Below are 27,626 nucleotides of genomic sequence, written 5' to 3' on the forward strand. Positions count from 1 at the left end.
GTTGCACACGCAAGCACACACACACATACACATGCAAGCACACAGACACACACATACACATGCAAGCACACAGACACACTCAAGTACACAGACACACACATACACATGCAAGTACACAGACACACATACACACGCAAGTACACAGACACACACATACACACGCAAGCACACAGACACACACATACACACACGCAAGTACACAGACACACATACACACGCAAGTACACAGACACACACATACACACGCAAGTACACAGACACACGCAAGTACACAGATACACATACACACTCAAGCACACAGACACACACATACACACGCAAGTACACAGACACACACATACACACTCAAGCACACAGACACACACATACTCACGCAAGTACACAAACACACACACAGTCAGAGACGCACACAAACTGTTTCATATACACACACAGTCAGATTCGCACACGTGCAGATACACGTATGCACAATCAGATACACACTCACAGTCAGAGACACGTAGTCTGTTTCTCTCACACACACATGCGATGTGTCTCTCACACACACACACAGAAAGACACACACACAGACAGTCTGTCTCACACAGACAGATACAGACGCACATACACACAGTCCGTCTCACACAGACAGACACAGACACGAGCTTGCTGGCTGTTTGTCTGGTGTGTGTGTGTGTGTGTGTGTGTGAGAGCAGGGACTCAGGCTGGTGCTGGAGTGAGGCAGACTGTGTTATTATATTTCCGAACGTTTAGCTTTGTGAGATTTCGGAACATCCTGTGCAAATGCACGTCATGCAGGCGCGGTGAACTGCAGAATGTCTCGGCACAGAATTAATTAGCCGGCATGTCGGCGAGGCTGCTTACAGCAGAAACCCTTGTGGACGTTTCCCTCTCTGTGTGATGAGGTTCCTCTCAGCATCTCAGTCAGTCTGGGGCAAGTGGCCATTTTTCACGATGATAATCTTCCCCGTAAACTGGACGCTCCAAATTCTCTTGAGGTCGGCCGGTTCTCTGACAAACACAGAAACCCATCACCGCGCTTACAACAACAACAACAACAACAACAACTTGGATTTATACAGCGCCCTCCACGCCGGACGGAGTCTCAGAGCGCTTAATCGTAGCCAGACTGAGAGTTCCACGTGCACGCGCGCGCGCGTGTGTGTAATTATGCCATTCCCTACGCCCCTTTGCATAATAAGTGCTCGGAGATACTGCCCCATGTGAAGGGCGCTATATAAATGTAAGTTGTTGTCGTCGTAATATTCAATATTAGGCTTCTATTTACACAGTCACTACACTTTACAGTAAATCCTGTGAAGCGCTTTGAGACGTCTCGACGACGTGGTAAGGCTCTGTATCAAATGCAAGGATTAATATTATTATTATTATTGATGATGCAGTCAAAGGGCTTCACAGGATCTATAGTAACCTGTAGAGCCTGTAGTTTGAGATCCCCCCCCACCCCCCCATTAATAAATTCCTATCGTAACATTTTGCGATGTTTAAACATAAAACTACACGGGAGTGAAAGTGCGACGTCAATTATGACTAAAATAACATGACAAGTAACACTGGAGCATCTCACAGTCCGGGCTGATGACTGTTTCAGTGGCTGTTAAAGATCCCCATTTGCTCTCTTGGGAAAAGAGAAGGGGTGTCTCCCAGTGTTTTGGTTGACAATTCCACCCCCGCCCCCCCCCAGATAAAATTAGTGGCTGACATGAGACATCTCAGTGGTGTGAATAAGAGACGTAGCTGTTTGTGGGACGTCGCTGTGTGATCACCCGCAAAATCCACCCTCGTTGCGCTTAACAATAATTGCTGTGAAACGGTGTGAGACGCTTTGAGGTGATAAAGCGCGATGTCAGATGTGTGGGTTGTGAAAGCGATTTGCAGTCGAGCGCTGACTTCCTACTGATCCGGACGGGCCAACCCGCGGGGGTTTTAAAAGAGGAACCTCGCGGGGCCCACAGACCTCCAGATTTGCGCTGTTTTCCCCCGAACCAGCCGGCGAGGAAAAATAGCCGTTACCTCTTTAAGGTTCCCAACCGCGGTGACATTTCAAAGGCTCGGCTTCCCGCGGAGTTCTGAGGTTGTGTTATACAACCGGTGGGGGAGGGGGGTGGTGTGGGGGGTGTAAATGGTTCCATCTGCCACAGCATTGCCCCCCCCAAACTCCCCCACCCCCTACCCCCCAGTCACAGCGAGACGGTGGCGCTGGAGTGTTGACAGCGTGCGTGAGTGTGTCAGCCGGAAAGTAGTGTAGTGACTGTGTACTGTGTATCTTGTGGGTGAAACCCGGTAGCCAATTGCGCACAGGAATGTCTCACAAACAGTCCTGGATTGAGTGACCAAATTATTAGACTGACTGACTGACTGACTGACTGACTGACTGATTGATTGATTGATTGATTGATTGATTGATTGATTGATTGATTGATTGATTGATTGATTGAAGGGATATATAACTTGCATAGCTTGCCTAAAAATTATGGCATGGAGGAAAGTCAGCTGGTGCTCGATTCCCCCAACCACCCGACCTCTGCCCAAAATCCATTCCATTACACTTTCCCGCTAGTAATAGGATTCTTGCTGTATTAATAAAGCCCAGGATTCCATTAACCTTATTTTTATATTTTAATAATAATAATTCTTGCATTTGATATAGTGCCTCATCGCCTCGTCGAGATATTGTTTAAGTGCTGCATTTCCTGAGTGACATAAAGAGAATTACTTTGCCAACTGCCCCAACCTCGGGCTATGTGTCTAGTATGACAAGTTACTGCACTTTACGGAAAAAAGACTGTGTGAAGCACTTTGGTAAAGGGGGGACGATAGGCACGGTCGAAGAGGAAGGTCTGAGGCGCGCCCTGAATGAAGATGGGAAAGGAAGGGGCAAAACAGAGGGATTGAGGGAGAGTGTTCCAGGGTTTTGGGCACAGTGGTCAAAATAGGACATAGGAATCTGCTGGACAAAAGAAGACCAAAGTCCATCCAGTTCACCTTCTGGTTCACCTCCTGGCCGTCGCTTGCACATGTCGTCATGTCCCAAACTATATACTGTATCCCCAGACGACATTTCCTAAAAGAAATCTATCCAATTGCTTTTGAAAGAATCAATCAACGCTTTCACCTTGGGATGGCCTCCTGATGTGAAAGCTTTACAACTGCAATTTTGTTGTCGTTTCTGCTTCCACCGTTTCGCTGGGGAGCCTTCGCTGTATATTGTTGTTGTTGTTGTTGGTGATGTTGTTGATGAATGTCGTTGGTGTTGCTGCTGCTGTTGTTGATGATGTTGATGGTTTGTTGACGTTAATGATGTTATTGCTGTTGTTGATGACATTAACGACGTTGATGTTGTTGTTGATGATGTTGCTGTTGAAGATCGTGTTGTTGATGTTGTTGTTGTTGTCATTGTCTTTGCCAAGTGTCCGGTTAGTCTACAGTGTTAAAGTCCGGCCTTTTCTTTTTCCTGATGTCTGACCAGGCCACTTATCTCCTGTTTTGCCCCCTCCACACCACCGCCCGCCCCCCCCCCCCCCCATCTTTGCAGATTATCTGGCAAACCAGGGGCGGCTGAGCGAGGCAGAGGCCCGACGGAAGTTCTGGCAGATGTTGTCTGCGGTGGAATATTGTCACAACCGCAAGATTGTCCACCGGGACCTGAAAGCCGAAAATCTCCTGTTAGACGGCAACATGAACATCAAAATAGCAGGTAATGTGGTGAGAGGAGGGAGGGAGAGTGGGGGAGAGAGGGAGTCGGAGGGAGAGAGAGGGAGTGGGAGAGAGGGAGTCGGAGGGAGAGAGGGAGAGTGGGGGAGAGAGGGAGTCGGAGGGAGAGAGGGAGAGTGGGGGAGAGAGGGAGTCGGAGGGAGAGAGAGGGAGTGGGAGAGAGGGAGTGAGAGTGAGGGGGAATGGGAGAGATGGAGAGAGGGGGAGTGGGAGGGAGGGAGAGAGAGTGAAGGACAGAGAGAGGGGAGGCAGAGAGAGTGAGTGGGAGAGGGAGGGAGGGATAGAGAGAGATGGAGGAAGAGAAGGGGAGGGGAGAGAGAGAGAGAGTGAATGGGAGAGGAGGGAGAGAGAGAGGGGGAGGGGGAGAGAGAGGGAGGAGAGGGAGAGAGAGAGTGAATGGGAGAGGAAGGGAGAGAGAGGGGGAGGGGGAGGGAGAGAGAGGGGAGAGGGAGGGATGGAGTCAGGGATGGGAGAGACGAGGAGTAATGCAGAGGGAGGAAGTAATCGAGAGAGAGAAAGTGAGCGAGAGAGGGAGGGAGTGAGAGAATGAGAGAGGGCAAAGTGAGAGAAAGAGAAAGAGGGGGAGGGAGTGAAAGATGGAGTGAGTGCGAGAGAAAGAGAGAGGTCGCTCCTACGCATGGTGATGGTGATGGTTGGGGGGGAGGGAGTTGGACCTAAATGCTTTGTTGGGAATTGCCATAATTTTGCTAGAAATGTGGATTATACCAGAAAGCACATAACAAACCCCCCCCACCCCCACACACGCACACACACAACCCCCACCCCCACACACGCACACACACACACAACCCCCACCCCCACACACACGCACACACACACAACCCCCACACACAGGCACACACACACAACCCCCACCCCCACACACGCACACACACACAACCCCCACCCCCCCACACACACAACACACACACAACCCCCACCCCCCACACACGCACACACACACAACCCCCACCCCCACACACGCACACACACACACAACCCCCACCCCCACACACGCACACCACACACACACAACCCCCACCCCCACACACGCACACACACACAACCCCCACCCCCACACACACGCACACACACACAACCCCCACCCCCACACACACACACACACACCAACCCCCACCCCCCACACACGCACACACCACACAACCCCCACCCCCCACACACACGCACACACACAAACCCCCCACCCCCACCCCCCCACACACGCACACACACCCCCACCCCCCCACACACGCACACACACACACAAAACCCCCACCACCACACACACGCACACACACAACCCCCACCCCCACACACAGGCACACACACACAACCCCCACACACATGCACACACGAACCCCCCACCCCACACACACAACCTCCCCACTCCCCCTACAAACCCCCCACAAACAGAACCTAATTCCCCCCCACATGCTCACAACCTCACTCCCCCCCCCCCCACCACACACTCACACAAACACACACACAAAGACAACCTCCCTCCCACAGACAGACAGACAGACAGACAGACAAGACTCCAAAAACCCTCGGCTGTGTTTGCCCTGAGCGGCAGATATCACCTGAAGGCTGGGGTTTGAAGCCGTGTGTCTACCTGACAGTCAGAGACCTTTACCCAGTGAACGGTTCGAGTCACGGGTCGGCCTTTCACACCACACTTCAAAGCCGAACCTTTCTGCTTTTTAAAAGGAGCTTTTAACTTCTAAAGTTCCTCGCTTTCAGATTTCTTTCTTTGATTCAACACTGAGTGAGTTAAAGGCAAAAAAAAATTGCTCTCTTTGCTTTTCCTATCTCCCCCCCCCCACCACCTCTGGTTTTTATCAGAGAGAACACTTTGCCCTTTCTCCCCTCTGTCTTTCCCCCCCACCACCCCCTATTTTTAGGGTCAGCCGGGTGTCTGACACACACGGAAACCCATCACCGTTGCAAAAGAGTCTCCAAACCCAACTGAGAATTCCCTGCCTCCCACCAACACATGGAAATGCCAAGGATGGATTGCTGGAATGGAATGCTCTCTCTCTCTCTCTCTCTCTCCCTCCCTCCTTTCCCCGGAGGGTGGGTCCTGCTTCCCAAATTCTGGAGAGTATTAGGCGCAGGGGTAACTGCATAGCTTGCCATTGAGAGCTTGGCCAAGGACTTTGAGGCATTTTTGCCTTGTGGCTGCTGTATTGAATGGAAGGGATTATTATTATTATTATTATTTTAAGTGCAAGTTGTTGTAAGTGAAATTTAAGTAGGGATGGAGGGGAGGGGGGGAGGGAAAAGGGGGAGGAGGGGGGAGTGAAAAGCCTAGCGTGTAATGTAAACGTTTTAAGTTTGTTTTATCTGCCCGCAATCCGGCTTTTATTGTGAAGCTGCCTGTGCCCAGAGCTGCCTCTGGCTCCTGGATAACAGAGGACGGTTGACGTCAAACACGGCTGATCAGTATTCAGCTCATGAAATGGGTCAGCTCAGACAATTAGTAAATCACCACAGGCCTCCTCTCTCTTTCCCCTCGTCTCGGCTGCTTAAGTGCATAAATTATTCTCTTCTCTCACTTTGATTGAGTCGGAGTGTGTGTCTGTCTGTGTGTGTGTGTGTGTGTATGTGTGTGTGTATGTGTGTGTATCTGTGTGCGTTTGTGTGTGTGTGTGTTCACGCGTGTGTATCTGAGCGCGTTTGTGTGTGCATGTTTGTGAGTGTGTTTGTGTGTGTGTTTGTGTGTGGGTGCGTGTGTGTGTTTGTGTGCGTGTGTGCGTGTGTGTGTGTGTGCGCGCATGTGTGTGCATGTGTGTGCATGTGTGTGTTTGTGTGTGTGTTTGTGTGTGTGTGCGTGAATGTGTGTGCGTGTATGTGTGTGTGTGTGTGTGTGTGTGTGTGAGGGTGGATGGAGTTGGGGAGGGAATCTTCCATTGCTTCTCCCCGCAGAGAACCATGAAGGTCACATTAAGAACAGAATACGTTTTTTTAAAAAAAGCTGAAAGCAATTTATTTCACGCACAGAGACGCTGATTTTTTTTTGCTCTGAGCGGTTCAGTATCAGCCGGAGAGCGTATTAGCCCTCTCCGCACCGCACTCGCTCACTCCCTCTCTCTCTCTCTCTCTCTCCGTTCTGCCTCGGGCAATCATGTCCGTCTTTTAATCCTTTCAGCCTGTTAGAGGAGCGGAATTTCTTTATTCTCCTTTTTTTACCCTTTTGGAGTCCAGTAGCTCAGTAGTTAGAGTGTTTGCCTCCCAAGTGAGAGGACCTGGTTTCGATTCCTGGGCGTGGTGAAACCCGAGGCAGGTTTCCTCACTCCACACACACGCCTCTGTTTATTCAGCAGTAAATAGCAACCTGGTTGTTAGTCGATTGGCGGATGGCTTTTCTGGGGTAATAATCCCTCAAAGAAATACATATATATACAGTAATTTGGTCACTTCAATCCACGACAGTTTGTGGGACACTGCCGTGCGCAACTGGCAGCCGTGTTTTGCCCACAAAATCCACAGTCACTCCACTTTGCAATATATTCTGTAAAGCGCTTTGAGACACTTAAGTGTGTGACACTAAATGGTAAAGAGAAGTGAGTTTCTCTCTCCCAGTGACCTGGTCAACAATCCCTCAGATAAAATTGGTCACTCACTCCCCATCGTACTCTCCCCCCCTCCCCACCCCCTCCTCCACCCCAAACACACGCACACACACAGGAAAGTCAGTGCTTAAATAATGTGGGCCATTGTTAGTTGCAATGTGCTGATGGATGGCACATGTTAGACATATGGCTGCTGAGCATGGGACAGAACATAACAAACAGCCTGTTCTGTCTGCGAGGCTGTAGCCTTGTGCACACGTGGGTTCCCGCAGGTCACAGGCTTTCATTGAACTTTTTGCTCAGTTGTTTTTTGCCCAACAAACAAATCGGGAAGTGTACGGAGCAGAAACAAATTTATTGACCCCTTTTATTTTGCTCTGTTTCTCGACCATCTCTCTTCTTCCCGCCATCCCTTTTTCTCCCCCCCCCACCCCATTCTCTCCCCCACTCTTCTCCCACCCACCCCCCACCCTTGTCTCACCTCCTCCACCCACCCCCCCCCCCAACCCCCCTGGATAACCATGCCCTGTGTGGTCCAGGTGTAAAGATGGCATCGCAAGGGAGCTTCCCGGTCTGGTAGAATCCGGTTCTGCTTGATCTCACCTCCTCCAGAACACCGGCCCAGCCACCGAGCCCGTCCCACCGTTCCATCAATTGCATTTGACACAGCGCCTTATCACATCCTTGAGATGTCTCAAAGCGCTTCACAGAAAATGCTGTAAAGTGGAGTGACTGTATATTTTGTGAGCGAAACGTAGCAGCCATTGCGCACAGCAGCGTCCCACAGCAACAACAACAACAAGATTTCATTTATAGAGTGCCTTTCACGTCGGGAGGACGTCCCAAGGCGCTGGACAGTTGGGTCAGCACCCGAGCAGTGGGGAAATGGTCAGGGTGAGGGAAGGGAAGGGAGGGAGCGAGGAGGGGGTAGAGAGTTGAGAGGGGAGTGAGGTGAAGGTCAAAGAGAAAGGTCTTGAGACCGGCCTTGAAGGAGGAAAGGGAGGAGGCGGCGAAGGCACTGGTGGATGGTTGCAGAGCCTCGGGGCTGAGAGGCTGAAGCCGGCACCGATGGTAGGCCGTTGGGGGGGGAAGTGGAGCAGACCGCAGCCAGAGGAACGGAGGGTACGGCAGGTAATAGGGGGATTGTAGGTCGGAGAGGTAGGAGGGAGCGAGGCGTGAATGGCTTTGTAGGTGAGGATGAGGATCTTGAATTGGATTCTCTGGGGGATGGGGAGCCAGTGGAGGCGGCGAGGGGAGGGGGGGGGGGGAGTGGTTGGTGGGTGCGGGCGTACAGCTGCAGGTTCTGGTGTGGGGGGGGGGGGGGGGGGGAGGGGGGTGAGGGTGGGAGGGGGAGGGGTGAGGTAGTGCCGTAGTCTGGCGATGTTTCGGAGGTGATGGAAGGCGGTGCAGGTTTTGTGGTGCGGATATGAGGAAGAAAGGACAGCTCAGGGTCGAACAGAACGCCAAATAAGTGACTAAATTATTATATATTATTTTTATTTTCTTGAGGGATTATTACCCCCGTAACACGCTCCCCCAGTTGACTAACAGGCAGGTTCCTACTTACTGCTAGGTAAACAGGCGTGTGGAGTAAGGAAACTTCCCTGAGGTTTCGCCCTGACCTGCCGGAGTGGGGAATCCCATCATAAAGAGATACTCAGTGCTAGAGGGTCAGTGATCGACCACAGAACGCTAGACGTTTGCGGCTTAAAGAAAAAGGCCTTTCGACCCAACGTGTGACAGACGCCTTGCGAATCTTCCTCCGTGCTTCTCACCTCTGCTCTTTGTCTCCCTCAACAGATTTTGGCTTCGGGAACTTCTACACACTCGGGGAGCCCCTCGCTACATGGTGTGGAAGCCCTCCCTACGCAGCTCCAGAGGTTTTTGAAGGGCAGCGATACGAAGGACCACAGCTGGACATTTGGGTACCATGTTTATTCTAACCCTAAAACTAAACAATTTACGATGTGCCTTAATCACGAACGGATGTTAAAGATTTACATAGATTTACATAGAATGACATCCATTCAAATTTTCAAGGCTGAGGTGGTTAGATCAGTTAGGTCAGGGGGTCAAGGGATGTGGGTAATTGGAGTTGAGGTACAGATCAGCCTAGAGGCAGAACAGGCTCGAGGGGCTGAACGGCCTCCTCCTGTTCCTATATTCCTATGACATGGAGTGTACAGCACAGAAATAGGCCATTTGTCCTGATCAACCATGACGGTGTTTGTACTCCACGCAAGTCTCCCCCCACTCCTTACTCCTTCCCACACCCTTCTATTCCCCTCTCCCCCATGTGTATATATAACTTCCTCCTGGTTGCATCTCGCATGAGAGATCTGTAACTCAGTGGTTAGAGCACTCACCTCACAAGCCGAGAGGCCCCGGGTTTAATTCCCGGGCGGGGAGAAACCTTAGGCAAGTTTCCTTACTCCACAGTAAGTAGTTGATTGGTGGATCACTTTTATTGATTATTGCTTCTATCACTGGCATAAATCCATCTCTCTCAGGCAGAGATTTGATACAAATACTAGAGGAATAAACTTACTTCTTACGTAAGTTTCTCTCGAGTCCTGGTTTATATTGAGCTTAGCAGAACTGTGAGATCCATTAATCATTGCAAGCAACTCTGGTAATGGGGTCATTGTTTATTTCCTATTACATTACTATTTCAGTAAGGATGGAATCCACTGGTTTATAGTGGTTTGCGGAGTCCCGTAGCTCAGTGTTTAGAGCGCTCACCTCGCAAATGAGAGGATCCGGGTTCAATTCCCAGGTGGGGCGAAACCTGAGGCGAGTTTCCTTACTCCACACGTCTCTGGTTACCTCACAGAAAGCAGGGACCAGGTAGTTAGTCGATTGGCAGATCGCTTTCCAGGGTTAATAATCCCTTCAACATTTTTTTAAAAAAATGTATCGGTCACTCAATCCACGGCTGTTTGTGAGACGCCGCTGTGCGCAATTGGCTGCTGCGTTTCACCCATACAATACACAGTCAATTCACTTTACAGTACATTCGATGAAAAAGCTTTGAGACGTAGTGGCACACATCAGACCAGTTGAGTTCTTAAAAACAGTTGTTTCCCTGATTGATTTGAACACGTCGCCACACTCGATCATAAGAGCAATTTGTGTGAATGCATTTTATTTCCTCTTAACGGCATGCGTCTGTCACTGGGAATTAACGCAGCGGCAAATTGAATTTTTTTCTCTCCCCCAGAGATAAATAAATAGCTGCACAGTGAGAGCTTTGTGGCATGGACTGATTTTAAGGACATGGACAGAAAGGTTCCCACTAGAAGTCATCTACAACAACAACTTGCATTTATACAGCACCCTTCAAACAGGATAGAGTCCCACAGCGCTTGACAATGGTGAAGCACGACCTGCAGATAGGAAAGGGGGCAAGGGAGGGATTGAGGGAGAGTGTTCCAGAGTTTCAGGGCGTTAGTGGCTGAAAGCGCGGCCGCCGATGGTGGAATGCAGGGCAGGAGGCCGGAGCCAGCGAGGTGGAGGCAACGGGTAGTGGATTGGGGGAGTGAGCAGGTCGGCAAGTTAGGGAGGTGTCAGGGCATGAAGGGATTTGAAGACGAGTGAGAGGAGCTTGAAATGTTGAACTCTCCAATGGGGTCTGAGGGTGTTTTCATCCTTTTTGTCTCTGTACAGAGCCTTGGTGTTGTCCTGTATGTATTAGTTTGTGGAGCTTTGCCCTTTGATGGTCCATCACTGCCCATCCTGAGACAGAGAGTGTTGGAAGGCAGGTTTAGAATTCCGTACTTCATGTCAGAAGGTGAGAATACATTTCAACTATTACTGTGTTTTAACTCCTTTTTTTTTCCACCTGCGTTGGACGAATTATTATTATTATTATCGTTTAATCATCTCAGTTATTTCACTGGTCCTGGATGCTAGAGCCTCACACACAGTTTGTCCCCTCCAGACTGTGAACATCTGATCCGCCGAATGCTGGTTCTCGATCCCTCCAAGCGGCTGACTATCGCCCAGATAAAGGAGCACAAGTGGATGCTGGTGGAGGTTCCCATCCAGCGCCCCATCCTCTACCCACAGCCCAGCGAGAGCGAGTCCGCCGTGGGCGAGTACAACGAGCAGGTTTTACGGCTCATGCAGACTCTCGGCATCGACCAGCAAAAAACCATCGAGGTAACGGACGCAGCGTCATAGAATCGTAGGATGCTCCAGCACAGAAGGAGGCCATTTGGCCCATCTTGCCTGTGCCAGCTCTTTGGAAGAGCTACCCAATCAGTCCCACTCCCCCTCTCTTTCCCTAATAGCCCTGCATGTCTTGCCTTTGCAAGTACCTCTCTAATTCCCTTTTGAAAGTCGTTGTTGAATCTGTTCCCATCACCCTTCCAGGCTGTGCGTTCCAGACCGTAACAACACTCTGTGTAAAAAAAAAAAATCCCCTCTGGTTCTTTTGACAATTATCTTAAATCTATGTCCCCTGGTTACTGACCCACCCGCCCGTGGAAACAGTTTCTCACTATTTACTCTATCAAAATCCCTCTTGATTTTGAACGCCTCTATTACATCTCCCCTTAACCTTCTCTGCTCCAAGGAGAACAATCCCAGCTTCTCTAGTTTCTCCACATAACTAAAGTCGCTTATCCCTGGTACCATCCTGGTATCGAGGCCGATTGGGGAACAGGTCAAATGGAATCGCCTTTCTTATTTATCTCCACAAACTCAGTAGATAGTACTTAGCACAGCTTCCCTCACAAGCCATAGGACGCAGATTTGATTCCTTGGGAAAGGGCAAAAGTTTAGGCAAGTTTCCTTACTCCACACACCTAGCAGTAAATAGTAACCAGGTTACAATCGATTGGCAGATCGCTTTCCAGGGATACTAAACCCTTAAAAATATGTGGTCGTTCAATCCTCGACTTTGTGGAACACTGCCGTGCGCAATTGGCTGCTGCGTTTCGTCCACAAGAAATACACAGTCACTCCACTTTACAGTGAAGCGTTCTGTGAAGCGCTTAGAGACGTCTCAACGACAAGATAAGGCGCTGTATCAAATGCGAGGATTATTATTACTATTATTATTGGGAATGAGCGGGGAATTCTGAACAAAAGAGACAGTTGTGTGGATTTGGGGACTTTTCAGTAACATGGCACTGTGGGTTGAATGGCCTCTCTCTCTCTCACTCTCTCTCTCTCTGTGTAAACATTCTCCCGAGATCTCAGACTTTTTTTTTTTTTTTCTGAGAAGAGCTCGACTGACGTCCCGTGAATTGTATCAGAAACTTGAAGTCAACAGTCTCTATGTGACAGGCTGACAGTTGGCAATGGGTCAACACTGTGTGCTCAATCATTGTGCCTTTTGCAGTGCAGTTCTAACCTTAAGCCCAGCACCCCTGCAATCTTAATTTAATATTCAACTCATTAGCCTTTTTTTTTGTTATTAAGGAAAACCTCAGCTTCCAAATTAACGTTGGGTTTAAGAAGTTTCAACCGGTGGTCTCACCTGCCCACGTGCTCCCCCTCCATGTCCCCATCAAGGTTGGACCCCCAACCTCACTCCCCCCCCCCCCCCCCGCTGTAAAGTGAATTGTCTCTGTATTTTGAAATATCACGGTCTTAAGGCTGAGACGAGGGGGAGTTTCAAGGCCTCGGGTTGACGACGAGATTAGCTCTCCGGGACACTGGCCCATGTGAAGGGCACTGTATAAACGCAAGTTGTTGTTGTCAGTTGTTGTTGTTGTTCCTTGAGGACGGTCAAAGCGTCAAAGTGCGAGGCGAGCTGGGAGTGTTTCACTGTGTTCTCTCGCTGTCTGCCCTCACAGTCTCTCCAGAACAAGAGTTACAACCATTTTGCCGCCATCTACTACCTGCTGGTGGAGAGGTTCAAGTCCCACCGGAGCAGCTTCCCGCTGGACCAGAGGCTCGACCCGTGCCAGAGACGGCCCAGCACGATTGCCGAGCAAACCGTTGCTAAGGTAACGGCACAGAGTAAATTATCCGCCGTCTGCCGATGTGTATTTATACACGGCTAGAAGCGTTCGATGGTGAAGCCTGTCACACTAGTGGTTCTCGCTCCCCCGTGACGTGCAAGTCTGCGTTACGGTACCTTAATCTGTCATTTGAACGTCTCACAGCGCTCACTGTAAAGTGTAGTGACTGTGTGTTTTGTAGGTGATCGCGGCTGCTGATTTTCGCACAGTGACGTCCCGCACAAAGGAAATAGACGGTTTTATTTGGGGTGGGGGGGTGGGGGAGGGGGGTTTGTCGGCCAGGAAACCGGGAGAGAGAAACTCCCTTCTCTTTCTGAATAGCCCCACAGGATCTTTAACGAAAGCCTGGTCAGGGCAGGCAGGAAGCCTGGATTAACAACACCTGCCTCTGAGTTTGGTCTCTAACATTCTGTCCTGACCAACAATGCTCCAAATACAATCATTGCTCACTCACTTCATGGCTACTTGTCGGACATTAATGTGCGATGCTACAAATACTCAAATCACAGAAAACCTCATGACGTGCCAAGCGCTAAATCAAATTGCAAAGTTTATTATCAACGTCCTAATCTCTCTGATGATAAGACGCTTGAATGCAAATGTCTTAGAGGGAACCTGTAGAGGTGTATAAAAGGTTTTAAATAAACCCAGAACAATATTTTCAGATGGACCAAGACAGTAGAACAAGAGGACATGGATTTAAGAGTTTGCAAAGGGTAATTTCAGGACAGACACCAGGAAGTTTTTCTTGACCCAGAGGGTAATTAACAACTGGAATAGGTTACCAACTGGTGGTTGAGGCCAGGACTCATTTATAAAAAAGTTTGACGCTGTGATGGGGGGAGGGTTTGGAGGCATGAGATCAAGTGAGTCAAAGGGCTATCTTCATCCGAACCCATCCTATAATCTTGTGAAATCCAGTCGCCTCTTGCTGTTACCCGTAGCTCAGTGGTTAGAGCACTCGAGAGGACCCGGGTTCGATTCCTAGACAGGAAGAAATGTTGGGCAAGTTTCCTTACGCAACACTCCTCTGTTTACCTAGGAACCCAGTTGTTTCCTGGTAAGTAGGAATCCAGTTGTTAGTTTGTTGGTGGATTGTTTTCCTGGGGTAATAATTCCCTAAAAAAAAATTGAGGTTACTCAATCCACGACTGTTTGTGGGACGCTGCTGTGCGCAATTGTCTGCTGAGTTTTGCCCGCACAGTATATTCTGTGAAGCGCTTTGAGACGTCTCAACGAGGCGGTGAGGCGCTGTATCAAATGCGAGGATATATTATCATGTGATCTTGTGAAGTCTCGTGGCCTTTTGTGGTTATCGGGCCTTTGGACCAGCCTCCAACACGTGAATTTAGATTCCGTGTGGATCGGTACAGGCTCCGGTTTTACGCTGCTCTGTGGTTGCCAAGCGCTCCAGGACGCTAACTACCCAATGTGAAGGCCGCTGTATAAATGCAAGTTGTTGTTGTTGTCGTTGCTGAGGCCTGGTTCCCGTGGTGACTAACGCTGGACTCCCTGTGATCTCTGCTCCCCAGACGGGTGCTGTGGCGCCCCAGGTCGGTCTGATGACCCAGAACGTGCGGCTGATCAGATCACCCATCCTCGCCCAGCCCACCGCCGTGGACTCCTTCTCCTTCCTGCCCTCCGCCTGCCAGCCCGAGATCAGCTTCGTGGAGGAAGACGTGAACACTCCCAAGGTACGTTGCTGTCCGAGCCGCGTCCTCCCCCCCGGCACGTCATAATAATAATAATCATTTGGTCACTCGCTCAACCCACAGCTATTTGTGGGTCACTGCTATGAGCAATGAGATCCTTAACATCCACCTGAACAGACAGTCAGACAGGACCTTGGTTTAACGTCTCTTCTGAAGGAAGACGCCTCCGACAATGCACTGCTCCCCCCAGCACTGCATTGGAGCGTCAGCTTAGACCATGTGAGTTCATGTCCTGACGTGGGGTCTTGAACCCACAACCTTTTACTCAGAGGCAAGAGAGAGAGCGCTACCCACTGAGCCGGGCTGAATCACAAGGACGATGGATAAGGAAAGAAAAGGGAGTTTCTCTCGCTCTCTCCCGATGCCCTGGCCAATAAATCCCCCAAGTAACATCAGTCACTCCCTCCATGGCTGTTTGTGGGACACTGCTGTGCGCAAAATGGCTGCGACATTTGACCCACACACACCACGTTACAGTATACCCTGAGAAGCGCTTTGAGACATCTCGACGATGTGAAAGGGTGCTGTATCAAATTAAGACTTATCATTATTAATAGTAAATAATAATACTTCTTGCATTTCATCTATCACATTATCACAACGTTGAGACGTCACAAAGTCCTTCACAGAATATATTGTAAAGTGTAGTGACTGTGTATTTTGTGGCAGCCAATTGCATACAGCGCAAACAGTCGTGAATTGTTTTATTTGTTTTATTCTATTTTATTCTAATATTTTTCTATGTCTTGCCACGGAGGATATAAAAGGGAGCGAGAATAGTCACGGTAGCAGTCAAAGACTCACCTGCAGTGAGAGAGAACGGTGGAACAATCTCTGTAGCATATGTATTGAGCTGTAATGTATTCAGACGCAGTTCGGGAGATGCTCTTCCTGTGTTGCTCGTAGCAATGCAGACTGTGTTTGATTGCGGTGTGATTGTGACATTGTCGGGAATTAATCACTATTCTTTTTTTGTTCTCTCTCCCTTTCGCATTCTGGTTTGACACTATCGGTCGGTTCCTGTCAAAATAAGAGCCATCTTTCTTCCTGCAACCGCACAGCCCTGATCGCTCTCTCCCTTCAGCTTCACATCTCCCCCCCACCACTCCCACTCCCACTTCTTAGGTGTTAGCCATTAATGCTCTTAACCGTTCTGCCCACGCTCTCTGGAACTCCATCTGTCTTGCCAATCCCTTCTTAAAAAAACACCTTAAAACTTATGTTTTCCACTACACTTTTGATCACCATTTCTCTCTCCTCCACCCCCCACACCATCACTAACTCTTCCCCCGACCCACCCACCCCTCCCCCAGCAGCCCAGGCTCGTCATCTCCTCGATGAAGGGCTCTGAGATTTGCTCTCGATGCGAAAGCCACTGTAGAAATGTCTAATTGTCGTCATTGTTGTAGTCTTGTGGCATGAGATCAAATGAGCCAAAGCAGGTCTGAAGGGCACGGTTTCAGGGATGTGGGAGACAAGTTCAGAATAGACACCAGGAAGTATTTCTCTACCAGGCGGGTAATTAACAACCGCAGCTAGCTACCAGGGAAGGTGGGCTGCATTCACAGCTGGATGCTGTGATGGGGTTGATGTGCTGGAGAGACAAGAGATCAAACGGGCTGAAGGAACCTCCTTCATCCAAACCTTTCTTGTCACCAAGCTCAGGACACCTCCTCACACGGGCCAACCCAGTGCTGGGTCAAACAGCACTTCCATAGCCCTGAACACTCATTTTTACCCTGTGAGCCTCCTTCTCTGCCTCTCCCCCACCACCACTCCCTCCTCCCCCCGCCCCCCCGCCCCCACATACACAGACTCCCCTATCATAGAGCTTTCGCCTCGCAAGTGAGAGGACCTGGGTTTGATTCCCGGGCAGGGCGAAACGTTGTTAGTCGATTGGCGAGTGGCTTTTCCCGGGGTTAATAATCCCTTCAAAACAAAGAAAGTGTGCTCACTCAATCCACGACTGTTTGTGGGACGTCACGGTGCGCAATTGGCTGTCGTGTTTCACCCACAAAACACACAGTCACAGTATATCCTGAAAGAAAGAATGCCTTGGCTTCAACCCCACATGCACAATAATTTACGGTGACAGCAATAAGATGTTCATCTGGTTCTCTGTGGAGTCGTGTTTTACGAGGAAACTCCCCTCTCTGAGAGTCGTAGGAAGCTCTCAAAACATTATGACACGTCAGGGACTTTGACTGACATGCGGAGACTTGAACAGGCTGATTCACGAGGAGGTGGAAATATTAGGCTTGGTTTAACCTGTCAGCGTGCCAGAACGTGGGAAGCCTTTAGTGCTGGAAGCGAAGAGAGGAGCCAGGATCTGGAGGAGGAGGAACCTCGCTCAATAGCAACAACAACAACAAATTGCATTTACACAGCACCTTTTATCTCATGAGGGTGTCCCAAGGCGCTGGACAGTGAAGGGTTTGCACCTGAGCTGGGGGTTCGAGTCAAGAGGCGTGGAGGGCAAGTGCGGTGGTGGTGGGAGAGGTGGGGATGGGGGGAAGAGTCTTCTGGTCATTGCGTCTCTGACGGTAGCTGTTCCTCAGTGTCTACCCTGCACAAACCAGCTGCCACGTTCGCCCACAAAATACCCAGCAGTCACCGACTGACCGCACTGTTATTTCCCAGGTGAATGGCTGCCTGTTGGATCCGCTGCCTCCTGTGCTGACAAGGAAAGGCTGCCCTCCGTCTCCCAGCAACATGATGGAGACGTCCATCGATGAGGGGATAGAGACCGAGGACGATTCCGAGGAGGATCCGGCCCAGGTCTATGCCACATTCCAGGCCACGCGCTGTGGGCAGAGGCGGCACACGCTGACCGAGGTCACCAACCAACCCATCCTCGTACCCAACCCAGGTAAAGACAAGCTCTCAAACCAGATCCCTGTAGCTTAGCTGTTTCCTTACTCCACACACACGCCTCTATTGACACGCGCTCTGGGACGCTACCCTGCGTGAGCGGCGCAAAATAAAAACAAATTGTTGTAGTTGTTGCCACTATTTACCAAGCAGTAAATAGGGACCCACTTGCTAGTCGATTGGCGGGTCGCTCTCCGGGCACAATAACCCCTTTCATAAAATGTGGTCATTTCAACCCATGGCTGTTTGTGGGGACGCTGCTGTCCGCAATTGGCTACCGCATTTGCCTCACAAAATACACGGTCACTACACTTTAACTATATCCTGTGAAGCAATTTGAGACGTCTCGAAGACATGATGAGGCGCTGATCAAATGCAAGGATTATTATTATAATAATTATTGTTATAAATCTCTGTGGTTCTGCTGAGGGCTGAGCGATGAGGAGAACCTTCTCTGAGGCTTTCATACCACGATGACGAGGAGCAATTTAGCGTCAGTCTGACACTAACCCGGCTCCTTCCCCAACATAGGGAAGCTGTTCAACGTGGGCAACCCGTCGTTGGGAAGCGTGGATTCGGAATACGACATGGGGTCTGTGCAGAGCGAGCTCAGCGTGCTGGACAACGCACACTCCCTGAAGGAGGTGGTCCTGACCAGCCAGCCCCTGGCCCCCATCATGGGCATCAGACCAGCTAACCCCACCATGCAGGCGCTCAGCTCGCAGAAACGCGAGACGCACAACCGCTCTCCGGTCAGCTTCCGAGAGGGCAGGAGGGCGTCCGACACCTCACTGACTCAAGGTACCACCTGCCCGCACCCGCCGCTGGCAAACACTTTACAGTATATCCTGTGAACGCTTTGAGACGCCTCGAAGTGACGTGAGTGTGTGTGGAGGTGTATGTGTGTGTGAGTATGTGTGTGTGTGAGTGTATGTGTGTGTGAGTATGTGTGTCTGTGTGTGTGAGTGTGTCTGTGTGTGTGAGTGTGTCTGTGTGTGTGAGTGTGTCTGTGTGTGCGTGCGCGTGTGTCTGTGAGTGTATCTATATGTGTGTGCGTGCGCGTGTGTGTGAGTGTCTGGGTATATGTGTGTGTGTGTGTGTGTGTGAGTGTCTGGGTGTGTGTGTGAATGTGTGTGGGTGTGTGTGTGTTTATGTGTGAGTGTGTGTGTGTGACTGTGTGTGTGAGTGTGTCTATGTGTGTGTGCGTGTGTGTGAGTGTGTGTGTGAGTGTACCTATGTGTGTTTGTGCGCGTGTGTGAGTGTCTCAGTGTGTATGTGTGAGTGTCTGGGTGTGTGTGTGAATGTGTGAATGTGGCTGTGTGTGTGAGTGTGTCTGTGTGTGTGTGACTGTGTGAGTGTGTCTATGTGTGTGCGCGTGTCTGTGTGTGCGTGTGTCTGTGTGTGTGTATGTGTGTGTGTACGCGCCTGTGAAGTCTCTAATCTCGGTTCATTCTCTGGCCAGGCATCGTCGCCTTCCGGCAGCATCTTCAGAACCTGGCGAGAACCAAAGGAATCCTGGAGCTGAACAAGGTGCAGATGCTGTACGAGCAGCTGGGATCCAACGAAGACCCCGATCCATTACAGTCGTCACATCTGCAAGGCCTCCTCCACCACCCCCAGCAGGTAAAGCTCTGCACTCAACAGCAACAACAACTTGCAGCCATCACCCCGGTTAGCCTCCTGGAGCACTCAGTTCCATCTTGTTTGGCTTTGATAGAATTATCAGGAAAAATGGATGACACAGGCTCCCTTGAGAGACTAACGGGCGGAGCAGAAAGTGTCTATTCCTTCCAGAAAGCAAATAAGATAGAATTCTGTGAGAAAATAGCATCTCGGGATACAGGATATAGTTCTACCTGATGGTCACTATTTCAAAGTCTTTTCTACTGGTTACCCCAATTTTATAAGCTCCGTCCCTCTGCCCACACACACACACACAGCCCTCTCCCCGCCATCCCCCCCACTGATGTGTTCCCTCCCAATCCGTGTCTACCTACAAATTGTATGTCAGCCTGGCAGACACACTCTCGCTTCTCATTCAGATTGTGAACTTTGTGGGTTCAAGCCCCACGTCGGGATTTGGAATCAATTGCACAGTCAGAGCTGACTTTCCAATGCAGCGCTGGGGTGAGTATTGCATTGTCAGAGGTGCCGTCCTTTGCAAGAGACGTTAAACCGAGGTCCCATCTGTTTGGGTGGATGTTAAAGATCCTGCAGCGATATTCAAAAAGAGAAGGGAGTTTCTCTCTCTCTCTCTCTCTCTCTTTCCTGGTGCGCTGGCCAACAATCCCCCAAATAAAATCGGTCTCTCACTACACCTCTGACAATGCAAAACCCGACGCCCGTGAAGGCAAGTGATGTAGTTATCGGTCGGCGTTTAAAGCTCCATCGTTGCTTCTCTCCACAGGACCCGGCTTCTCAGCAGCTACAAGATGACACAACAGTGTTCTCAAATGGAGTCCATCCACAGTTCCTCTCTCGGCGACAAAGCTTAGAAACGCATTACCTACAGCACCGAATAACGGTAACGTCTCTCGCAAGTCGTGTCACAGTCACGACCCAGTGTGTTAGTCTCACTTAGTCAGTAGTGCTCTATCTCTCTCACCTCTGAGCTGACGTTCCAATGCAGCACTGGGGGGGAGGGGGTTGTTGCATTGTCGTAGATGACATCCTTCGGATGAGACGTTAAACCGAGGCCCCGTCTGCCTGGTCAGGTGGACGTTAAAGATCCCGTGGTGCTGATGAGAGAGAAAAATTTCTCCGGGTATCTTGGCCAACAACACTCCAAATAAAATAGGTCACTCACTCCCGTGGTTGTTTATGGGGTCATTGTATGTGCAGATTGTGTATCCCTAACCCTAATTAAAGACTAGAACAGGGTTACAAAGTAAATTAGTTGGAGCCTTCAACTACATTCAACTTCAGTGAGCAAGTAGTAAACGTATGGATCAGGCTCGCTGGGGAGATGGTGGAAGCAGAAAGTGTTGTTTGTTTCAGGAACAAATTAGAAAGATTTCTGGTAGGAAATAATATCTGGGGGGCTACAGTATATAGTTTGGGGACATGACATGTGCAAGCAACTGGCAGGATGGTGGAAGCTGAACAAGATGGACCTTGGACTTCTTTTGCGGAGCAAATTCTTATGTTCTTAAGACACGATCCGAACTCATTTAAGAAACACCTCAATGCTGTGATGTTAGGGCGGGCGGTTGGGCAGGTGGGTGGGTGTTGTGGGAGGATGAGATCAAATGAGCCAAAGTACGTTAGTCATCCAAACTAGTCTTGCGATCTTGTAAAGTGTTTTCCTTGGATGTACCTTCCTGAAGATGTTGACTCACCCTGTGCAACTGATCTGCAAGTCTCTGCCTCGCTCCGGAGGTAGCGCCCGGCTTCAGTTTAGAGACCGGGCGTGTCATTTGCAATGTTTGCATCGGGTTGGGAAGTGCCAATTGCCTACTGAATACACCCTCACTGCACTTTGCAATGTTAATATAATTTGGATTTATTCAAGCCGGCAAGGTTCTAAAACTGGGGCCAGATGATCCCATCGGTGGATGCAAAACCTCTTCTGTTGACATACACTGCTCTCTAAACCTAAGAATCCCTTTCCATTCCTGTAGCGTACTGGTTAGTGCACTCACCTCGCAAGCGAGACGACCTGGCTTCAATTCCTGGGTGGGACGAAACCTTAAGCACGTTTCCTAACTCCACAAGCCTAAGGAGGAACCGGTTGTTAGTGGATTGGTGGATCGCTTTTCCGGGGGTAATAATCTGGTCGTTCAATCCACGACTGTCTGTGGGACACTGCTGTGCGCAATTAGCTTTTGCCCACAAAATATACAGTCAATTCACTTTACAGTGTATCCTGTGAAGCGCTTTGAGACGTCTCAACGACGTGATGAGGCTCTGTATCAAATGCCAGGATTATTATTATTATTATTATTGCTCATAATTACCGGAGGCCAAAATCGAGACTGAATTGGGCTGTGGAGTGTGGGCGAGGCTTGTGGGAGATGCACCTGTGACGCTATGTTAATCCTCACAGAAAGCAAGCTTACTCGGCAAAGCACAAAACAGCTGCCCAATGTACTGCAAGGAAACACCCAGAAGCCTGGAACAGCAACTGCAGGAGCACAGGTGAGAGACATCCACATTGTGCTCATTTCAGAGAGAGGGCGGCAAGTATTATTATTAATTATTATTAACATGGCTAAATATATTCACTGGACCATTTGTAAAGACTTTGACAAAAACAAGATCAACTGGTATGAACACGTACCAGGGCATGAAGTGATTTATATGTGTGTTTGAGGGTCTTGAAATCGATCTCTTCCTCAATAACAACAACATATTTACACAGCGCCTTTCACATCGGGAGGACGTACCAAGGCGCTGGACAGTCCGGGTTTCGGACCCAAGCTGGGGGTTGGGATTAGGGAGAGCGGAGGACAGGGGGGGAAGCAGGATGATCGAAAGCATGGTCGAAGAGGAGGGTCTTGAGTCGGGTCTTGACGGAGGCAAGGGAGGGGGCGAGGTGGAAGGACTGCGGGATGGAGATTCAGAGGGTGGGGTAGAGTGGCAGAGGCCCACCCAATAATGGTGGAGCAAGCAAGGTGGGGGACGTGAAGCAGGCCGGAGCTCGCTGAACAGAGGGAGCAGGAAGGATGGTAGGGGGTTAGGAGGTTGCAGAGGTCGGGGGGGAACAAGATCATGGAGGGCTTTGAAGGTGAGGACCAGGATCTTGGACCAGGATCTATCCTCTGTGTGATAGGAAGCCAGTGGAGTTGGGCGAGGGGTGATGGGGTCATGGAGCCTGGTGCGGGAGAGGACATGGGCTGCAGAGTTCTGGATGATCTGCAGCCTGTGGAGGGAATATACTATAGTTTGGTACAAAACACATACAGTCAGCACCACTTTATAGTATCTCCTGTGAATGCTTTGCGATGTGATAAGGCGCTGTATCAGATCCAAGGAGAATTATTGCTCAATGACTTTCCTTTGCTCAGTTTGGATCATTGGAACATAGGAACAGGATGAGGCCATTCAGCCCTGCCATTCTATAAGATCACGGCTGATGTGTACCTCAACTCCAATTACCCGCCTTTGCTCCATATCTCCTGATACTCTGACCTAATAAACATCTGCCCACCTCATGCCTTGAAAATGTGTGTGTGTGTTTTCTCTCTCTCTCACCTCCAGGTTACAACAGAAACGCCTGTTCCTCCAGAAGCAGTCACAGCTACAGGCCTACTTCAACCAGATGCAGATAGCGGAGGGCTCGTACCCTCAGCGGACACAGCAGATGCCCATGAACCATCCCGAAGCACAGTCACAACAACAGCAGCAGCAACAACAGCAGCAGCAGGCACAGACCTTCAGTCTGAGCCCAGTGATGCAGCCCTCGATCCACATGCAGTGTGACACCTTCCTGAACCCACACTATAAGCTACAGCTCCCCCAGCCCTTGGTCCCTCTCCAAACACCCATCGTACCCCCACTGCAGTCCCAGATCCACCTGGACCAGCCTCCGCCCCATGCTTTGCAGTACTCTTACCAGCCCTGTGACATGATGGGATCACAGCCAGGCTACCCAGCCCAGTGTCAGTACAGCGGGGCGGGATCACCCCAGGAGGGCTCCCTGGCTCTCTCCGATCTTCAGCCCCCCGGCGCGGCTTCCCCCTCTGACCTGCAACCCAACTACAAGGGTATAGCCATCCCCGAGCTGCCCGGCCTCTTTGACTGTGAGATGATGGAAACTGTTGACTCCCAACACGGAGGCTATGTGCTTGTGAACTGACTCGAACTCCGCCCTCATCTTTTCTGAGCGTTGAAAGCGAGAGAGAGAGAGAGAAAGATAGAGAGAGGGAGGGAGAGAGAGAGAGAGAGAGAGAGAGAAAACACAACCAAACAAACAAACAAACACCCGAAGGGAAGAGACAGTACGAAGAGAATTGAAGAAGAGTGATGAAGAGGAAGGAAGGAGCGGCAAAGCCCTGCTGACTTTTTTTTGTGAGGGCAATGGAGAAAGGAATGTCTCTTTCCTTTTTTAAGTGGCGGGGGAGGGAAGAGAGCGAGAGAGAGACGGGCGTGGGGGGTGGGGAAGCTTTACAAACACAACAAACAGTTGTGGCTTGTTTTCCTTCTCGGAGCTGTTGGAGAAGGGAATGAGCCCAGTGCTTGGCACTGGTTTGTGCTGCTGGACTTAATGTGTGAGGTACCGTTAGCCCTCGTCTGTTGGTACTCAGAGGAGACGAGGGGAACTGGAGCGACTTTAAGCAGAGAATGAATGTGTTGTCTTGAACTCGGTACCAACCAACCACCCAACCAACTGACCAGATGACAAGCACGCAACATTATTTTTGGAAAGGCGATGGAAGCAGGACGGAGGTACCGCTTCCCATAACATGGCAATAGGCAACGGCAAAGTGGGTTGGAGAGTTTGGATCATTGAGAGTCCATGTTTTTACTGATCAACCCAACTCACTGCCTCCGTTTTGCATCACTTGGAGTCGTCTCTTTGAGGGGACGGAAGGAAAGAGAGAGAGAGTGTGTGTGTATGTGTGTGTCTGGAGAGGGGGGATTTCACATCATCGCTCTCTAACCCAAACCAAGGGAGAACTTGAGTCATTTTTCACCCCTGAAAGGGTTACGACTTGTGAGCGACCCTTGTTGAACGACTGAGAGGTCAGTTTGATGCCAGGCAGCAGGGTTTGTGTTTAGCACTAAGAAAAGGCCTCATCGATAATTGTTTGTGCCCCGAAGAGTAAGAAATAATCTCCTCAATGGGACACTTTCCCTCTGTGTGTGTTCGGAGATGATACTCAATGTCAATACTCGTTTCAGTGTTTGCTTTTCCAAGGAATAATTCAGCGTTTGAATTTCGGATTTCAGTTGCCGGTGATTTATTAATAAGCTTTGTACACTTTACTTACCTAGGGTTTTTTTTATTCTAATAATAATAATAATATAATAGAAGTTATTTAAACTGAAGGCAAAGAGAAGAGGGAAAAATTCCTTTTAGTGTTTTGATGAAACAAACAAACCACAAAAAAACTGTAGAGTGCAGTGTTATAGTGTGATGCCTTTTTATTTTTTGGTTTCTTTTAATTAATTTGTTTGAGAGAAAAAAAACAAAGAAAAAATAAACATCTGGAATATAAATCGACAGACGCACCCCATTCATATAGGGACAGTAACCAAAGTCACTTCCCAGTTAGGGTTGTCTGATTCCACTGTGTGGACTTCAAGTCAATCTATTTCTGTGTCACGTTTTGCAGTCTCCGTCCGTCCGTCCGTCTGTCCGTCTGTCTGTGCCTGTGTTTGTATGTATGTATCTGTGTGTGTGTGTGTGTGTGTGTATGTGTCTGCGTGTGCGTGTGTCTGTCTGTGTGTGTGTGTCTGTCTGTGTGTGTCTGTGTGTGTGTCTGCGTGTGTGTGAGTGTGTCTGCATGTGCGTGTGTGTGTCTGTGTGTGTGTGTGTCTGTGTAAAGGATTAAAAGCAATATTTATTACTTATTTCCCAATAACTCTACCTAACTTGATGGATGTTTCACGTGCCATTAGAATGTTATATGAAGGTTTTTATCTCCCCCCCCCCCCCCCCCCCCCCCACTTCTTCCACACGGAAAGTAGAACAGGAAAAGCACACGCTAAAAGGCCATTTGCCACAGTTCGGTCCCGTGTCCTTTGATGCCCTTTTTGATTATTGCATAGTCAGATGATTTGTAAAGCGAAAGGGGGCATCGATGGGGGGGGGGTAATAGATGGAGGAGCTTCACCAATAGATCTGATAGGAACTTTTTAGCATGTGTTAATTCACTAGGAAGTGTGCGTAACGATGCACCATTTAACGACCAGCTAATTCTCGTCAGTGCGACGTAGCATTAAGTAGACCCTAGCCTTGCACTGACCTCAAACCTCACCATAGTTTGTGCTGAACACTGTACCTCAACACATGCCCAAAGCGACAGAGAATCCACAAGACAACCCTAACCCATCGTACCCCCAGAAGCACAATAAATGCTGCTTGAGTTCAAGTCTAGCACATGACACAGGACTGGGAATATGGCGTTTGTGTTATAACTGTTATATATCCCTTCAAAAAGAAATAAATATAATAATTTGGTGCCTCAATCCACGACTGCTTGTGGGACGTCGCTGGGCGCAATTGGCCGCCGCGTTTCTCCCACAAAATACACAGTCACTACACTTCATAGTGTATCCTGTGAAGCGTACGGCTCGAAGATGTAAGGCGCAGTATCAAACGCAAGGATATTTTCTGTGAAGGCAGTCAGATGGCTGAGAGATACAGCAATATATCCACAAAGTCCTGTTACCCCCATGTTTTTTTTCTACAGGGCGCTGACCCAACACTGACACATGTGGGAGAATGATGATCATTGTATCTAGAAGTAGGCGATTGTATTCAGTATAAGTTTAAACTGTATTTAGACGTCCAGAGGATTTGTGTGTGTGTGAATGCCATCATTCTCACAGCAGATAATGAGCAGTCGCCATGTTGAGTGCCACACAGTCCAGTATCGCTGTTTTGTAAAGGGGGGATAACAGGACTTTGCGGACACCTGTAGAATCCTGGCAAACCTCGGGCCTCTTCACTAAGCAGTCAAAGAGAGAGAGAATAATCACTTTTATGAATATCATGACATCTCCACCTCACTGGCTGGACTCTGGCCTGCAAGATACACAGTGAATGCTGTAAAGTGTAGTGACTGTGTATTTGCAGGCGAATTGGAGGGATCCTGTGGGTAGGTGGAGGGGGAGGGAGAGAGCCCAAAAAGGAGAGGAAAAAAAAATTGTTCTCCAATATATAGTTTACGATGAGAGGAATATTCTACACACCTTTATTATGAACTTTTATATTCATATCTTTTTGCCACAATCTTCCCTTTGTTGTCCCAACTTCCGATCTCTCGAAAGTGGTAACAAGTTTCGCTTCTTCCCTGTAGGATCTCTTGGCCCCTTTCCCAACCCCCCCCCCCCCAATCCCCCACCGCCCCCCTCCCCCAAACCCCTTTGAGTTAGGTATTTGCCAGTGGGGAATTGTGAGTCTCGACAGCACAGTCACACTGTAAGTAGGAACCCGGTTATTAGTCGATTAGCGGATCACTTTTCCGGGGGTAATAATCAGTCAAATCTACAACTGTTTGTGGGACGCTGTTGTGCGCAATTGGCCGCCGCGTTTCGCCCACAAAATATACAGTCAATTCACTTTACAGTATATTCTGTGAAGGGCTTTGAGACGTCTCGAAGACTTGATAAGGCGCTGTATCAAATGCCAGGATTATTATTATTAAAGAACACACTGAGCATTGAGGCTCTGGCTCACAGGGTTATCTGGTGGACAAATTTCAGCACAGCACAGACACCAGGAAGTATTTATATTTTACCCAGAGGCTAATTAACAGGGTTATCAAGAAGGGCGGTTGGGGCTGGGACACTGGGATTCATTACAAACAGAAGCTCGATGCTGTGACAGGATGGTACGGGGTTGGGGTGGGATTCAATAGGATGAAGGGGCACTTCATCGGAAAACCTCTCGAACGATCATCCTGTCCCTCAGTGATAACCTACCACATCGATAAGCCTCGGAACAGAAAAGTAAACTGCTTGCACACAAGGACTGAAGTGGTTATCTATCTATCGCTGTGTGTGTGTGTGGTGTGTTGTTCTTTCCTCTAAATAGTTTGTAGGTCATTAAACCCGTGACCACTTCAGACTCATTCTATACTTTGTAAACTGTTCCA

General features: G+C 49.4%; 1 protein-coding gene across 1 annotated transcript in view; it reads left to right on the plus strand.

Annotated features, from left to right (window-relative positions):
- sik2b (salt-inducible kinase 2b) overlaps window positions 1-23,717 on the plus strand; it is a 59,893-nt gene extending 36,176 nt beyond the window's left edge. The window contains exons 4-15 of the mRNA XM_042343855.1: window positions 3,557-3,718; window positions 9,108-9,232; window positions 10,974-11,097; window positions 11,248-11,468; window positions 13,112-13,264; window positions 14,812-14,973; window positions 17,632-17,860; window positions 18,394-18,663; window positions 19,325-19,485; window positions 20,270-20,386; window positions 21,908-21,999; window positions 23,062-23,717. Of these exons, the coding sequence (XP_042199789.1) occupies window positions 3,557-3,718; window positions 9,108-9,232; window positions 10,974-11,097; window positions 11,248-11,468; window positions 13,112-13,264; window positions 14,812-14,973; window positions 17,632-17,860; window positions 18,394-18,663; window positions 19,325-19,485; window positions 20,270-20,386; window positions 21,908-21,999; window positions 23,062-23,659 (2,414 nt within the window). The 3' untranslated portion in view covers window positions 23,660-23,717. The remainder of the gene's footprint in view (window positions 1-3,556; window positions 3,719-9,107; window positions 9,233-10,973; window positions 11,098-11,247; window positions 11,469-13,111; window positions 13,265-14,811; window positions 14,974-17,631; window positions 17,861-18,393; window positions 18,664-19,324; window positions 19,486-20,269; window positions 20,387-21,907; window positions 22,000-23,061) is intronic.
- Window positions 23,718-27,626: the final 3,909 nt, after the last annotated feature.

Source organism: Callorhinchus milii, unplaced genomic scaffold, assembly GCF_018977255.1.
Source record: "Callorhinchus milii isolate IMCB2004 unplaced genomic scaffold, IMCB_Cmil_1.0 Scaffold25, whole genome shotgun sequence".
NCBI classification, from domain to species: Eukaryota; Metazoa; Chordata; class Chondrichthyes; order Chimaeriformes; family Callorhinchidae; genus Callorhinchus; species Callorhinchus milii.